Here is a 17,948-nt window from a genome sequence, read left to right on the forward strand (position 1 = left end):
TCTTGAGAATTAGTTGCTGGTATGCTGCTGGATTGATGCTGAGAACGGAGAGGGCTTTGATGGGTAGCCTAACATAATCAACAAGGAAGAGCTGTTTGGGTCAAGAGGAGACATCATTGTGTGTGAATCAAAAGGTCAGTCAATAATTTATGTAATAGATTTTCTTTATGTTCAGAAGTTAATTTTTTTGAGTAAAAGCATATGAGCTAAGATTCCAATATTTCAAAAATTTAATAGGAAGTATAAGTAGTTTTGCGAATACCTAAATTTGTTTGTTTAGTTTGTTTTATCAATGTTATCAAGAACAAACCGATAAATATTTGTTGAATTAAAATTAATTTATGTGGTAAGAGTTTCATTGGGACAGTTATGCCCACAGGATTTAGTTGATACATTTTCAGAGTATTGGTTTTGATAATAAAAGATATTTATATGTGCTTACTTATGGTATTTCTATTTATTTCCTTTTCCAATTTTATCCCGATAAGGATCAACTAAGAGATACTGAAACCACGAGAAAGGATAAGTATAACCTAAGATAATTTAGTTATTTTTTTTTGTATGATAAAAGGCACCCTGAGATTTTTCTTAATTTTTATGTATGATTTGCGACAATTGAATAATTAATTAAATAAATACTAATTAATATAAAAGTAAGAGAAAGCAGATCATAACAGTATATATTATCATGGTATGCATAATAAGGGACTAAGGATAAGAAAATACATATGAGAGAAAATTTCATTCAAACATCTTCAATCAAATTTCAAACTCAACTTTAGCGGCTCCACTAATGTTGATATTGGGAAAACTGCCCGCGTAAGATTTTCTTTATAATCGTACACGCCAAAATTCACCTGTGCAATGTGCCCGACAAATGAATGCTGATTTGCAGAATTTTCTCAAAACCCTCGCTTTCTTTGTAGTCTCATTAATCTCACCCACATTCCGTTTGTCATCTCTAACAATGTGAAAAGCTATCAAAAATTATTGTTAAGTGTTGTCGTGATTTTGCTTGTTTTCATAAATATCTCGAGACCACGATGAGTGTTGCACTGCGAATTAACCGAAAATTATTGGTAGTGGATGTCTTCAAAATAGGATTTTGAAAAAGGATTAGAGAGGTAAGGAAGTCACAGTAAAATTTTAAATCTTTGTTCGCAGGAACGTTGACCCATATCTTTAGCTAATACAAGGAAAATGTGTATGAGAAAGGTCAACATACTTACAGGTTCTTTTGTGATATATACAAAGACGCTACAAAGATGTTTTTGTGGTATTTGCGTCATATTTTATGGGGTATTTTTTATAAAAAATGATTAACTGATGAATGTTATTTTTTTTTTTAATTTTTGGACCTAAACTTTGCAGTAGGTATTGTATTATACATACACAACTAAACTTATATGGAATCACCATATGTATTTCAAACCAATATTTATCTCTTTTGAAAAACTTGTTATTGTTGCGAACAATAAAGATTTTTATTGAAAATAAACAAACCCATAAAACAATCAAATAATATAGCTCTGTATACGTTGTCCAAGTAATGAAGCTTAAAATAGGACAAAACTTCGCAATTTTTACAGAATGGATCGACTTGCTTGAAAATTTGAGAATAAGTAGTGGATAGTTCAAGTGTATAAACTTCGGGCTAATCAATGATGATTGACCATATTCTTGAATTAATCATTTAAACATAAAAACTTCATTTACAAAAAGGGATATATTTTGAGTTTGATTGCTGCCTGACAAGAGTTATTTTTCTAATATAATTTCAGTTGTTAGCGTCAACCATAGCAACATCCATCATAGAATCAACGCTTACAATAAAAAATATAACAAAATAAATTTTATAAAATGTCTAAACATACCGGCCCCCTTGAAAGGACGCAGTTCTTTCAAAAACGTACATAACTAACAAATTAAGATACAAAACACAAATAAAATTAACAGTCTATTGGCAAAACACATACACGATTGAGTGCTCTTTTTGTTTCATTACCACGCACTCTAATTGTCACAACTCTAGTAACTCCATCTGGACTTGGATGCATTTCTGTCACTCGTCCAAGAAGCCATTGAAGTGGAGGAGCCCTGTCGTCTTTGATCAGCACCAGAGATCCTAGCTTTAACATTTGGTGGCAATTAGATCTCCATTTCTGACGCATTTGTAGCTCGTTCAAGTACTCTAGTTGCCATCTTGACCATAGTTGTTGAACCGTTAATTGTATAGATTGCCATTTGTCGAGACGGTTCTCAGGAACATGAGTAATATCACACTCTGGCAACATAGTTAAGGTACGTCCAATGATAAAGTGCGCTGGCGTCAAGGCATATCATCAGGATCGCCGGAAATAGGACAAAGTGGCCTATAATTCAATATACCTTCCACCTGATGCAACAATGTACTAAATTCTTCAAAAGTCAAAGATCGACAACCCATTACTCTTTTTAGATGAGACTCAATACTTTTTATTCCCGCTTCCCATAAACCCCCAAACGTTGGAGAATTTGCAGGTATAAAATGCCATTTTATTTTTTTCATATAACAGACTTTGAGAAATAGAGTCAGATGATTTTTCTAAAAACTCATAAACAGTATTTATTTCCTTGTTTGCACCTATGTAATTTGAACCATTATCAGAATAAATATTACAAGGTCTTCCTCTTCTACTTATAAATCTTTTGAAGCTCGCTAAAAACGCATTAGTGGTAAGATCTGACACTAACTCAATACACATAATACACAATACACAATAAAAATACACATATAAGCTTTGGTTAATTTAGCACCTCTAGTTTTGCGATCCTTGATAAGGAAAGGACCACCATAATCAGTACCTACATTTTGAAAAACTGAAAAACTATTTACCCGATTCTGGGGCAAATCACCCATTAAATAGTTTAGAGGTTTTGGCTCAGTTTTAAAACAAGCTATAGGTACATTTATTTATAACATATTTATAGCAGCTACGAGCTGAAATAGGCCAATATTTTTTCTTCAATGAAAAAATTAACTGTTGAACACCACAATGAAGCAAACGTTCATGTTCATTTAATAAAATTATTTTTGTTAAAACATGATTATTTGGTAAAATAATTTGGTGTTTGCTGTCAAACGGAATATTACTATTTCTTAAACGTCCACCAACCTTTATGCCTGGTTGCACCAACAGATCTTAAGTTCCACATTAGCTAAGCTCTACTTGTAGATAGGGCCTCGTTGAGTATCACTTACGTTGCACCATAATTTTCGATCCTTACCTTATTATCAATTATATCTATTACTATATTATGGTATTTTTATTATAATATATTATATTATATTATTTTAATTCTTATGTTATTCTCGTCTTAAGCTTAAGATATGTTGTTGCAACCGGGCATTGGTAACCTTTTATGAATAAAAGAATTCAAAGAAATGATATTACTTTTAATTGGTATTTCTTTATTATTCATTAGACTCTTGTATTCTAATGGAAAATATTCTCTTCGAACAGAATTCATTGCTAATGCTAGAGCTGCTTCAATCTCTTCTGGTGTTAGTACACCAGTCTTTCTATTTGATTTATTATTAACTTTACAATCATTACAAAATCGTAAAATATACGCTAGAATCCTTAAAAATTTGTTCAATGAAGAAAAATGCTCTAACAAATAGTTAACCAAATTAAAGTCATTAACAGAAACACAATAAACAACCTTTGTCTCCGGTACATTCTGACATTGTTCAGGATTTAAAATATTCCATTTTTTAGTATCCTTAAGAAGCCGTTCTGGTCCAGACCACCACAAATTATTATTCATTAAATTATCTACCGAAACTCCTCGTGACAACAAATCTGCTGGATTGTGTTCTGATCGAACATGATTCCAAGAAGTAATATTAGTCAAATTTTGTATCTCTTGCACTCGATTGACCACAAATTGTTTCCATTTACTTGGATCACCCTTAATCCAACAAAAACAAATTGTGGAGTCAGTCCAACAATAAATACATATAAATACATACTGGAATACATATAAAATCCGAAACCTTTTTTATTAAATTAGCTAGTAAAACTGTCGCACAAAGTTCCAATCTATTGAGACTTAACAATTTCAATGGTGCAACCCGTGATTTTGCACATAACAAATTACATATGTAAGTTCCTGATGACATTAAACATCTTATATAGATTCAGCAACCATAAGCACATGTAGATGCATCACTGAAACCATGTAATTCAATATTAATATAATCTGATATACTAGCATGACGTGGTATTTTCAATTCATTCAAAGAATTTACATTACTATAAAATTCTAACCAAATTTTAATAATGTCTTGCGGTAACTCTTGGTCCCATTCAAATTTTCTTTTCCACAAATCTTGCATAATTAACTTTGCATTTATTACAATAGGACCTAATAGTCCTAATGGATCGTATATCTGACAAATTATCGACAGAATACAGCGTTTATTCCATTGACGTGGTTCAATAGAAAAATCAATCTTTATTTTATATCCAATAAAATCATTCTATGGATCCCAATAGATCCCTAACATTTTATTTTGCTCGCCTAATGGAAGTACAGCAACATCTAAATCATCATTAATGTTAAAATCTTTAACTATATTTGGTTCATTACAAAGCCATTTTCGTAATTCAAACCCTGAATCAGCTAAAACCTTTGAAACATCTTTCTGTATCTTTATTATTTCCTCTTTAGTATCTTAAGAACTGAGCAGTCATCCATATAGCAGTCGCGCTTAATTATTTTTGATGCTAATGGATAATCACGCTTATTATCTTCAGCAACTTGTAACAAACGTCTAACAGCCAAATACGGAGCAGATGCGGTACCGTATGTAACAGTATTTAACTTATAACATTTTAGTTCTTCATTTGACAATATTTTTCTTGACGAACCCAATTCTTCAACCTCCCAGAACTTTGCTAATTGATTATTTATTGATTCATTATAAGAATTAACATTAAAACATGTATGAGAATTTTTAGGTCCTAGAGAATTAAGGTATAAATTTCCAGCAATTATCCAACCAAATTTTGTATTTTGCAAAATCGGTATATTTAGACCTAAAGATTTTTTTTCCTAACAAAACAGACCAAAATATACTCGAACCTAGCAATAAATCTATTTCATTAGATACATGAAAGTTTGGATCTGCCAACTCTAAACCTAAGGGAATTTTTAAATAATTCTTATTAGAAGACCTAATCGGTAACTTTCCCGTAATATTGGGAATAACCAAATAATAAGTATCCATAATATAATCTCCTTGGCAAGAACTTATCGTGACAATCGCTTCTTTATTAATTTTTGCTAGCGCCTCTCCAACACCCTTGACCAAATGTTCTACCTTTTGACATTTTAAATCTAATAATTTACAAATTTTCTCACTAATAAAATTACTCTGAGAACCGCTATCCAATAATCCACGACAAACAATCGATTTATTTCCATTTACAATGCGAACTAAGACCGTCGATAATAAAACCTCAGAAATCTCATATGAGCTGGCAACGTCTTTGGAAACATGAAGAGAAGAGCTTAGATGACGCTGATCGCTGTATGAGCGTTCAATACAGTTATCGATTATGTCGATATTTGGATTCGATCCTGTTCGATGTTGATTCGGATCGATTGAATCAGTAGTAACCATATTTCTAGGAACATTTGAGTTGGGATTATTTAAATGCAATAATGAGTTATGCAATTTATGACATTTTATACACTTTTGTATTTAAAAATATCTGTCTCCAGAAATAAAAAAATGTTATACAATATACTAATTTTAAAAACCGAAGCGACGTAGAAGACCAGTACAAGAGCCAATAAGTGGCTTCTTCATCTTTTTCTTTTATATAGGCAGCACTCACGGTTCTTAGACATTACTACGGTTGCCTAGATCGACTAACCAATGAACATTAAGGGTGCGATTACGTCACGAGAGTATACTGTCATTTGAATCGTAATATGATTTTTTTCGAATCCTGAGAAAACTAAGTATTTTAGAAAAATTTAAAAGCAGGATGAAAGATTACATTATTACCGAGGGCGGAAAGCCCCTTAGGCGGCACACATAGTGAAAGCGGTTTCCGCTAGCGGGCAAACCGCGCGGTTCTCGCGCGCGGGTATGGTAACACAGTGAAGACGGGTAAAAGCGACAGAGATCGTTCAAATCTGGCAGTTGCGTCTACTACTTGTAGCAAAATGTCGTCTTCCGATGATGATATAATTGCTTTAGATTCTGTTTTGACTAAACTGAAAAGAAAGAGAGTTGATGTACATCCTATTAATCGAGAAAGATTAATTTATGGAGAATATCATCATCTATTTCAAAAATTAAAAGATAATGAACGATTCTTCCAGTATATGAGAATGACTCAAGAGACTTTTAAATATATTTTGGAGAAAGTGGAGTATCGTTAAAAACAATATTAAACGCTCAACTTACAGTCAACCAACAGAATATCGAAAGAGTTGAGAATATACATATCTGGGTACGAATTTAAATAGCGAATGGGACTACTCAGAAATTAAACAGCGAATAATAAAAGCGAAAGCAGCATACTTTAGAATGAGACCCATTTTCAACAGTCGAGACATATCATTAAAAACAAAATACCGTCTGTTGAAATGCTATATATTCACAGTTCTGCTCTACGGAATGTAAGCTTGGACACTAACTGTTACATCTATGAATCGGCTCGAAGCTTTCGAAATGTGGTGTTATAGGAGCATCTTACGTATATCCTGCGTTGACCGAATTACTAACGTGGAATTCCTGCGTAGAATGGGGAAAGAGTGTGAATTTCTCATAACCATCAAAACAAAAAAATAAGAATATCTAGGACATGTAATGAGAAATCAAGAACGTTACGGCCTTCTCCAACTGATTCTCCAAGGGAAGGTATGTAAATGGTAAAAGAGGACCGGGAAGAAGACGCATTTCCTGGCTTCAAAATTTACAAAAGTAGTATAATACCACTACCACTGAACTGTTCCGCGCTGCGGTAGACAAAGTCAAGATAGCCATGATGATCGCCAACATCCGGAACGGATAGGCACTTTAAGAAGAAGAAGGAGTATCGTTTAATTAAAAACTAGTGTAATTTACATAAGCAGGCTATCCTTCCGGAAGAAAGGCTTGTTATAACATTTAGGTAAGTAGTTTTGTTGTAAATTTATTTTTCAAGTACTGATTTAGTTAATAGTTAATACTGGAATGGTTTTAGAAATACCTAAGTCACACAAAATTACGGTTTCAATAAGATTGACTTTATTACTTTTGTTTATTATAATGTACAATTATTTATAAAATTAATCCATGGAGAACTATTAATTCTTATTATAAAAGAGCGAATAAACTAAATTATCATTGCAGTAAACATTAAAACCGCGCGGAAAAAACTAAATTCTCATTCTAGCAAAAGCGGTCAGGCGGGTTGAGGCGGTTGGCCCGCGCGGACCTTCTTTGACTATGTTCGTGTACATTTAAAGACGTGCATTCTTTTTGAAAACGTTTAAAAGCGGGTCCCGCTAGCGTTGCCCGCTAGCGGAAACCGCCTCCACTGTGTGCGCCGACTTAGAATAAACAAGCAGTTTCTGTTGAATGAAATATTTTAAATTAAATATCACACTTCTCTTTTATTTTCAGCCCTGTAACTTATTAAAATAAACATTATAGAAGTTTTCAGGGACTTTCAGCCCTCGGTAATAATGTAGTCTTTCATTCTGAGTTTAAATTTTTCAAAAATATTTATTAGTTTCCTCAGGATTCGAAAAAAATGAATACAATTAAAACACATTGAGAATTTTGAGATGCGTCAAAATTTTGCATTAACTCAATGTAAAATTCTAAACTGTTAAATTCCAGCTTCCCTAATTATTTTACATCAAAAGACATTAGAAACTATTTGTAGAGGATTGAAATCTGTATTGGAAACAACTGTTAAGGTTGGTCTACGAATTAAACATACCTATTCCAAAATTTTGTAAAAATGTAATACATTTCAGTTTTTCAGCCCAAAATTAGGCCGCACACAATGCAATAATGTTCACATTTTTGAACTCTCAATATTTTTATTTTATCATTTATTGTTTAAAAACAATACAGATGATAAGATACCCTCAGTGGCGGAGAAAGTATTATTAATAAAGATTCTTTATTCATTCAATTGGTGTGAGCACTGTCAGTTAAATAGTAACGTGTGGCCTAACTTTTACAAGCATACCTATTGTGGCAAATGTATCATATTTTTTAAAATTTTGGAATGCATTTAAATCGTAGAACAATTTTAACATTTGATTTTAATACAGATTTTAATTCTATACAAGTATTCTCTCATGACTTTTGATGTAAAATAATTAGGGAAGCAGGAATTCAACAATTTAGAATTTTACATTGAGTTTCCTATGGCCCGTTTTACGATTTACCACCCGGTACAAGATGAAATGTGTATTATTTGTCTTATTATTTAATAATAACACAAATACTAAACATATATACACAATAACACACATTCAATAATCGAAAATCATTTAAAAATATGGGATTGTGTACTCTTGTGACGTAAAGTCAAAAATATAAGTCTCCCCACCACCGTCGGTCAAGGCAACCGTAATAAAGTCTAATAACCGTGGGCAGCACTGCCTGTTTTTCTTCAACGGTGCCTTTCATTCTGTCCCTAAATTGTCATTCAATCTTTTCCTTGGGGGCCTAATACTTCTTCTGCCTAACGGTGACTTGTCCCTGGCTATTCTTACTATCCTTTTCAGACATATTGCTTATGTGTTGATTCCACTCTTTTTTTCTGTTCTTTACCCAGGTATTTACATTGTCTACCCCACATATGCGTCTGATTTCCTCACTTTTACCCTGTTCTGTAGTCCTTTTCCAGCAATCCTTCTTAAGATCTTCATTTCGTTAGTCTCCAGATGTCTTTGTGTTTCACTTGTATCTGGTCTTGTTTCGGCCGTGTAAGTCATAACTGGTCTAATAATTGACTTATACAGAGTGTCCCGAAAAGATTGGTCATAAATTATGCCACAGATTCTGGGATCAAAACTAGGTTAATTGAACCTCACTTACCTATATACAGAGAGAGTCTGTAAAGTGGAATAAATTCAATATCTCAAATACTAATTGTTTTTTTGGAAAATGCTCAGACCCGTCGATTAGTATTTCAACTTGTCCTTTTTGACATTCAATAAAAATGTATACAGGGTGTCCCAATTTAGAGATATGACGTCATCGTCGATTTTCTTAAATGGCAACATTGTCATTTTGATAGCTAATTTGATAGGGTTTGTAAAGTTATACATAACTGCAAAATATCAAATTTTTATTCTCTACCTTTTACAAGATAATAGAAAATAACAAAGTTATATCTGTAATTTGGAATATATTCAATAATTAAAATACTAACTGTTTTTTTGAAAAATGCTCAAACCCGTCGATTAGTATATCAAATTGTCATTTTTGACATATAATAATAATGTATACAGGGTGTCCCAATTTAGAGATATGACGTCATCGTTGATTTTCTTAAATGGCAACACTATCATTTTGATAGCTATTTTGATAGCGTGTGTAAAGTTATACACATCTGAAAAATTTCAAAATTTTATTCCCTACCATTTACAAGATAATAAAAAATAACAAAGTTATGAAGAACAAGAAGTAATCAAATAATAATTGAATTTATTTATTTCAATTAAGCAAATGCTCATAACGTTGCCCATTGACAATTTGACAATAAGTGAGGGCAACGTTATGAGTTTTTGCTTAATTTATTGAAATAATTAAATTCAATTATTAGTTGATTACTTCTTTTTCATAACTTTGTTATTTTTTATTATCATCTAAATGGTAGAGAATACAAATTTGAAATTTTGCAGTTGTGTATAACTTTACACACCCTATCAAAATAGCTATCAAAATGACAGTGTTGCCATTTAAGAAAATCAACGATGACGTCATATCTCTAAATTGGGACACCCTGTATACATTATTATTATATGTCAAAAAGGACAATTTGATATACTAATCGACGGGTCTGAGCATTTTTCAAAAAAACAGTTAGTATTTTAATTATTGAATATATTCCAAATTACAGATATAACTTTGTTATTTTCTATTATCTTGTAAATGGTAGAGAATAAAAATTTGATATTTTGCAGTTATGTATAACTTTACAAACCCTATCAAATTAGCTATCAAAATGACAGTGTTGCCATTTAAGAAAATCGACGATGACGTCATATCTCTAAATTGGGACACCCTGTATACATTATTATTGAATGTCAAAAAGGACAATTTGAAATACTAATCGACGGGTCTGAGCATTTTCCAAAAAAACAATTAGTATTTGAGATATTGAATTTATTCCACTTTACAGACTCTCTCTGTATGTACAATAGTGCACATAAAAAAGTTACAGCCCTTTAAAGGTACAAAATGAAAATCGATTTTTTTTCATATATCGAAAACTCTTAGAGATTTTTTATTGAAAATGGACATGTGGAATTTTTATGGGAGCAACATCAAAAAAAGAATGTGTGTGTACTTTGTACGCACGTAAGAAGTTATACTTCTATTATTATGATTTCAACGAAATTAATATAGTTAACAGGTTATTTGAATTTTATTTAAATATTAAACTAACTTTCTTTACCTACCACTTTTAAAAATTTTTATTAAAACGATACCAAAAGTATATAAAAAAAGGAATATGAATCGTCCGGGATTTGAACCCGGGACCTCTTGATCTCCGGTCACACGCTCTACCACTGAGCTATATTCCCTTTGCTTTGACAGGTTACAAGATTTCTCATACATATTGATAAATTTAATAGACCAAGTGAAGTATACAAAAATACTTTAAATATACTTTCACTACAACCGTGTTAAAAATGCAATTTTTAGCACTCCATACGAGCGTTAAAAATGCTACTTTAAGGCACTAGTGCTTTAAAAAAATTTTAAGGCACTGCAGTTCGTATTGACCGTATAGGCAATTTTGATGTAATGTCAAAAAAATATAAAAATGGAATGTCAGTCAAGTTCAAGTAAAAGTTTTTGTAGATATTGTCCTGTAATTACGTTTGTAGAAAAAATATTGTATGATATGCGTATTAAAAAGTACATTTTAAAGCACTCATGTGAATTGCAGAAACTTTAACATGCGTGCCTTAAACGTGTACTTTTAACACTTATATCATAAATAACTATACTATTATTATAAAATATCTTATTCCCGAAGAAGACAAATCCAAAGACACAAAAATTATAATAAATAATACATTTACTAAAAACACTAATATATCCTTTTATATGATATAATATGACTTATTTGCGCTGACAGCGCTGATACATACATATCTTGAAAGATTAGCAACGAAATACATACTGTCTGTGTGCGCATGCGCCCGGCATTATAAAATTTCACTCTCGATCGTAAAGAAGTATAACTTCAATTAAAGTGAAATTTTTGCACCCCATAAAAATTTTATGGGGGTTTTGTTCCCTTAAACCGCCCAAACTTTTGTGTACGTTCCAATTAAATTATTATTGTGGCACCATTGGTTAAACACAATGTTTTTAAAATTTTTTCGCCTCTTAGTACTTTTTTGATAAGGCAGTAACGCCCGGTTCCACCAACGTGATCTAAGTAAAATCTTAGGTAAGTTTTGCTTAGTCAAAAAAAATTACTTAGTTGAAATTTGCGTTCCACCATACAAGTTTTTACTTAACTTAGCCAAGTAAAAACTTAAATCATCAGAGATACCAACTTTGCAAAATTGTCAAAAATTTCTTAACCTCTTGACTCGTTTTTAATGAAAAAAAAACACCAAAAAAGAAGAATATTTGTGCCATTTTTGACACTAATGTCATTAGATATTAGAAAATGTCATTTCAATATTTATTGTAAATTGTTATTATATCATTCTTGTCATGTTCTTGTGTATTTTGCGAAATTATTTGCTTATTTAAATAACCTAGTTGAGAATTATTAATTACTTTAGCATTAATTTAGTTGCTAGCATTAAAATATAACGGTTTAAAAATTTAGAGAGAGTTTTAAAAATTAAGGTATGTAATAGTTTTGATTTGTCAGAGTATGGAAATAGTTTATAAGAATATGGAAAAATTAAAAAAGGAGTAAACTTTTCTTATCAAAATACGAGGAATAATTATTGGTTTCCTTGGTGTCCAAATACAAGGACATCATTGAAAATAAAAGAACCAATGGTGTGTATACCAAAGATAAAGAGACTACACTACACTATATTATATACTATAAACTATTATACCGGGTGTCCACTTATATTTTCCCCCATTTTAACTGCCTATAACTTCTAAACGGCTCAAGATAGAAATATGCGGTTTTCGCTGAAATGTTTTATTTTAGTAAAAGTTTTGTCTGAATGGACTGAATTTTTTATATCGCTTTCAAATACGAAAATAAAAATGGCGGATTTTTTAAAAAAACGTTGTTGACTTTTTTTTAATGGAACACCCAGTATATTTTTTTGTAAATTGAAAGAAAGGTTATTTACCTATTCAACGATATAAAGTTTTTTAAAATCGGTTGTCAAATCACTGAGTAATTAATTTTTAAAATGAGAGGTGCAACGTGGATATCGCATACCTAAATAACATAAATAAGCAAATTGATATTATGTTATGTGATTTCCACATTGCATCTCTCATTTTAAAAATTAACTGCTCAGACATTTGACCACCGATTTTTAAAAAATTTATATCGTTGGATAGGGAAATGACCGTTTTTTCAAATTTTTAGGCAAATGAATATTTTTTATGTCGATTTTAAATAAAAAATGGCGGATTTTAAAAAAAAAAACGTTGTTGACTTATTTTATTGAAACACCCAGTATATTTTTCTGTAGCTTGAAAAAACGGTCATTTACCTATCCAGCGATATTAAATTTTTTTAAATCGGTTGTCAAATGACTGAGCAAATAATTTTTAAAATAAAAGATGCAATGTGGAAATCACATAAATAATATCATTTTGCTTAGTTATGTTGTGATATCCACGTTGCACCGCTCATTTTAAAAATTAATTACTCAGTGATTTGACAACCGATTTTGAAAAACTTTATATAGCTGGATAGGTGAATGACCTTTCTTTCAATTTACAAGAAAATATACTGGGTGTTCCATTAAAAAAAAAACAACAACGTTTTTTTTTTAAATCCGCCATTTTTCTTTTCGTATTTGAAAGCGATATAAAAAATTACATCCATTCAGACAAAACTATTGCTAAAATAAAACATTTCATCAAAAACCGCACATTTCTATGTTAAGCCGTTTAGAAGTTATAGGCATTTAAAATGGGGGAAAATATAAGTGGACACCCGGTATACTACTTTATACTATATATTACGGTAGAATTTACAAAAAATAGGAATATATAAATCAAAATAGATCGCGAAAATGCGAGTTATCCTAACGTAATATCTATCAACAGAAGAAATTTAACCTCACTTATTTGTTTATATAAATGACAGAAGATGAATTTCAATGCATGCGTCAAGTTAAAATTTTTACTTAAGTCGTCATAATAGGTGACTTAAGCTTAAGCAAAAATATCTGTTCTTAAGTAAATATTTTTCGTTGGTGGAACGAAACTCAACGGTACTTAAGTAAAAATTGTTTCTTAAGATCAAATTTTCACTTAGTCACGTTGGTGGAACTGGGCGTCAGTGTTTATCGAGATATTTTGAATATTTGTCGAATCCACCACATATTTGTATAATATGGTTAAGTATGATACCTGTGTTAATAATCTGAAAATTTATTTATAACTTACATTTTTAGGTATATTTTGAAAAAGAAGCCACATCTCGATAAAAGGTGACTTATGAAAAAAAACTAAGAGGCAAAAAAGTTTTAAAAACACTGTGTTTAACTAATGGTACCACAATATAAGTTTAATTGGAACGTACACAAACATTTGGGGAGTTCAAAGGAACAAAACCCCCATAAAGTTGTTATGTAAATATATTAAAAAAGAAGCCGCATCTCGATAAAAACTGGCTTATCGAAAAAATACTAAGAGGCAAAAAAGTTTTAAAAACGTTGTGTTTAACTAATGGTACCACAATAATTAATTAATTGGAAGGTACACAAAAGTTGGGGGGGAGGGGTTTAAGAGAACAAAACCCCCATAAAATTTTATGGGGTGGACAAATTTTACTATAATTTTTAAATCTCAGGCACACAAAACAATAAAACACGTCGTATAATGTTTACTACTCCGTATATCAAAACGAACTATTGTTCTGTTGCTCTTGATGTTCCTGCCATAAGAATGATATATGTCCATTTTCAATAAAAAATCTCTAATAGTTTTCGATATAGGGGAGAGTGGTACACATTGACACATAGTACACAATGAAACACTGTTATTAACTAAATCAAATTTGCCGCCACATTGCCACTAGCGCTGCAACGGATACTCATAATGCATCATGATAATGCATTGCGTCCGCCGCATAGATGAGGGGGTGGGGATGGTCCGCCGACAGTAGTTCGTTTTGATATACGGAGTAGTAAACATTATACGATGTGTTTTATTGTTTTGTGTGCCTGAGATTTAAAAACTTGAGCGTTTATAAAAAGGTATGTTGCCTATAAATAAATAATTTTCATTTTCGTATATATGTCGTTATAATACTTGTGATGAATGCCTTTTAACCTACAAATATCGTTGCAAATAATTGCCGGGTTTTATGTTTACATCCAACTGAAACTTTAAACCTGTGGTAGTACACATTGAAACATATAGTGGTGGTACACAATGACACATGTTTCATTGTGTACCATACTGAATCATTATATAACAATGGCATTCTATTGCAGGTGTACCATGGTAAGGAGGAAGCAAGAAAGATCCAGAGGCAAATTTACAAGTGAACAAATGGCGGCAGCAGTTACAGAGGTTAAAAAAAATGGAACTGCACTTCGCGTTGCGGCAGATATGATTTGGCATAAATTTTAGCACATTAAGGCGATATGTTCTAAAAGAAAAAATGATCCAAATGCAAAAATGGAGCCAAATTATGCTGTTAGATTAGTATTTAACACAGATCATGAGACGTCGCTGTGTGATTATATTAAGAACTGTAGCAAAATGGCTTTTGGGTTGAATACTCTAAAAGTCAGGGAATTGGCATATGGCATGGCTGCTAAAAACAATATCACTATGCCAAAATCTTGGAAGGCCAACAAATGTGCAAGCAAAGATTGGTTAAGGGCATTTATAAAAAGAAATTCATCATTAAGCCTCAGAAAGCCAGAAGGATGTTCACTGTCAAGGCTTACTTCATTTGCAAAACCCAATGTTGACCGGTTTTTCGTAAATTTGGAGCAAATATACGTAAAATATCCATCAATTGTTGAAGATATTCGCATCTACAATTTAGACGAAACTGCTACTACGACTGTCCAACGACCTCATAAAGTTGTGGCACAAAAAGGTGTTAAACAGCTGAACCAGTGCACAAGCGCCGAAAGAGGATTACTCACTACTACTTGTGCAATAATTCGAGCAAATGGAACATTTCTACCTCCGGCCATTGTTTTTCCTCGTAAAGTTTAATACGATTATGATAAATGGTGCTCCACCAGGAACATTAGGACTAACTAATCCAAGTGGATGGATGACCGCCGAACGATTCACACAAGTACTATAGTCCGTCCCACCTTGACTTTACAGTATAGGGAACATAGGCAATGCAGTCTTTATGAGAATTTTTAGTGCGGTGATGCCGATTTTGTCATAAAGAATTTGTAGTCGAACATTAGAGAGATTAAATTAAAACTACAATAAGACTTGTCAAAAAGACCATCTACAATTTTTAGGATTCGTATGCGTTTAAGTTTATTTGATATACTATAGTTATTACGCATATGAATCCTAAAATTGTAGATTTCCTTTCTAAAACAGTATTAATTTAATGTCCCTAATGTTCGATTACAAATTCTTTTTGATAAAATCGGCATCACCGCGCTAAAAACTCTCATAAAGACTGCATTGCCTATGTTCCCTATACTGTAAAGTCAAAGTGGGACGGACTATAGATCATTTTATTAAGCATACTGGTGCTAGAAAAGAAAACCCGTGTTTATTAATATATGACAATCACGAATCCCATATGTCTCTGGAAATAGCAGAAAAAGCAAAAGCTAATGGCATAATAATTTTAACCTTGCCCCCACATACAAGCAATAAAATACAGCCTTTGGACAAATCAGTTTTTTTTCCTTCAAAAACTATTACAATAGTGCGATTGATTCATGGCTTCTTAACCACCCCGGCGTTCCTATGACACTGTACCAAATAGCAGAATGTGCTGGTACTGCCCACTCAAAATCAATGACACCTGAAAATATTATGAACGGCTTCAAATCTACAGGTATCTACCCTTTTAATAAACATATTTTTAGTGAAACTGATTTTCTATTATCGTCGGTTACTGCCAGACAGATTAATGATTTTGAAAACTATGACGGACAAAAAGCTATGGTTGTACTAAGAGATTCTACCAATCACGAAGAAAATGCATCTGTATTTTCATCTTCAGTTAATGTAGCTTCTACTTCATCTAATACAACCCAAGAAACTGAACCGAACTCAACTCTTGAAATACCTTCGACATCAAAAAATTCTTTTATTACCCCATTCGACATACGGGGTTTTCCTAAGGCCGCACCCAGAAAAAATTCAAATCGTAGACGGAAATCAAGGAAAAGTGTCATTTTAACTAGTACACCAGAAATGAAAGACCTTTCTTATAAAACGGAAGGTAAGAAAACCCCCACAACAGCAGCAGTTAATAAAGTGAAACGAAATATTAGTAAAGCTTTAAGCACAAAAGCCTGTAAAAAGGACTCTCCCAGAAAAAAGACCAAGTCAGGTGAAAGTGATTCAGAAACAGACTCCGGAAGTTTAGAGTTGGCAGACTCTTCAGATGATGAATTAAGTTCTCCTATGATGCAGGAACAAAAGGATGACTCAGAATCTTACGCCATTGCTGAAAATACTGAAATTTTAAAAGACTCTTTTGTGTTAGTGAAATTTGAGAAGAACATCCATTATGTAGCCAAAATTTTGGAAATTGTGAACTCTTATGAATTTAAAATTTCATATTTGAGAAGAAGTACGAAAGTTTCCAATTCATTTTACTTCCCAGATATTCCTGACATTCATATGGGTTTGAAATCTGATTTTGTTATGTTATTGCCAGCACCCATATATACAAAAAACAAACGACTATCTTGCTATTATAGATTTGGTTTGGAGTTTAACAACTTCATTGTACGGTAACTTAAAGAAATATTAAATATTTTTTGTATTTAATAGTTGTTTTTAATACGTTTCATTGTGTACTACCTTATGTTTCAAGCTGTACCACCGGTGGTACACATTGAAACAAATTCAGTATTGCATATTTCTGAAAATTTTTAAGTTAGGTACTATTTTTACTTTACTTATAATAACTATCAAATTTGATAGACAAATGTACACAGATAACAAAACTCTAAATGGAGATTTTTTCGAAGATTGCATTCCGATGTTAGAGCACATTTCCTAAAAAATGTGTCATTGTGTACCAGTCTCCCCTACCTATTGAAAAAAATCGATTTTCATTTTGTAACTTCAAAGGGCTGTAACTTTTTTTATGAGCACATTTGTACTAAGGTAAGTTAGGTTCAACCGAACTATCTTTGACCCCAGAATGTGTTGTATAATTTATGACCAATCTTTTCGGGACATCCTGTATATTCGGGCCTTTGTTTCCAATAAGTGGCTGATATCCAAAAATTAATAGAATAAGCTAGTGGGTTAAAAGTTTCCACGTGTAAAAAGATAGCGTACGTTTACATTGGCTTGAACATTTAATATG

The 17,948-nt window shown here is 32.0% G+C and overlaps 1 protein-coding gene across 1 annotated transcript; it reads left to right on the forward strand.

Annotated features, from left to right (window-relative positions):
• The first annotated feature begins 852 nt into the window (after window positions 1-852).
• LOC126882588 (uncharacterized) lies at window positions 853-17,368 on the forward strand. The gene is made up of 2 exons (XM_050647561.1): window positions 853-1,124; window positions 14,902-17,368. The coding sequence occupies exon 2, from the start codon at window positions 16,367-16,369 to the stop codon at window positions 17,366-17,368; it is 1,002 nt and encodes a 333-aa protein (XP_050503518.1). The 5' UTR covers window positions 853-1,124; window positions 14,902-16,366.
• The last annotated feature ends 580 nt before the right edge of the window (window positions 17,369-17,948 follow it).

The sequence above is a fragment of the Diabrotica virgifera genome, chromosome 3 (genome assembly GCF_917563875.1).
Source record: "Diabrotica virgifera virgifera chromosome 3, PGI_DIABVI_V3a".
NCBI lineage: Eukaryota > Metazoa > Arthropoda > Insecta > Coleoptera > Chrysomelidae > Diabrotica > Diabrotica virgifera.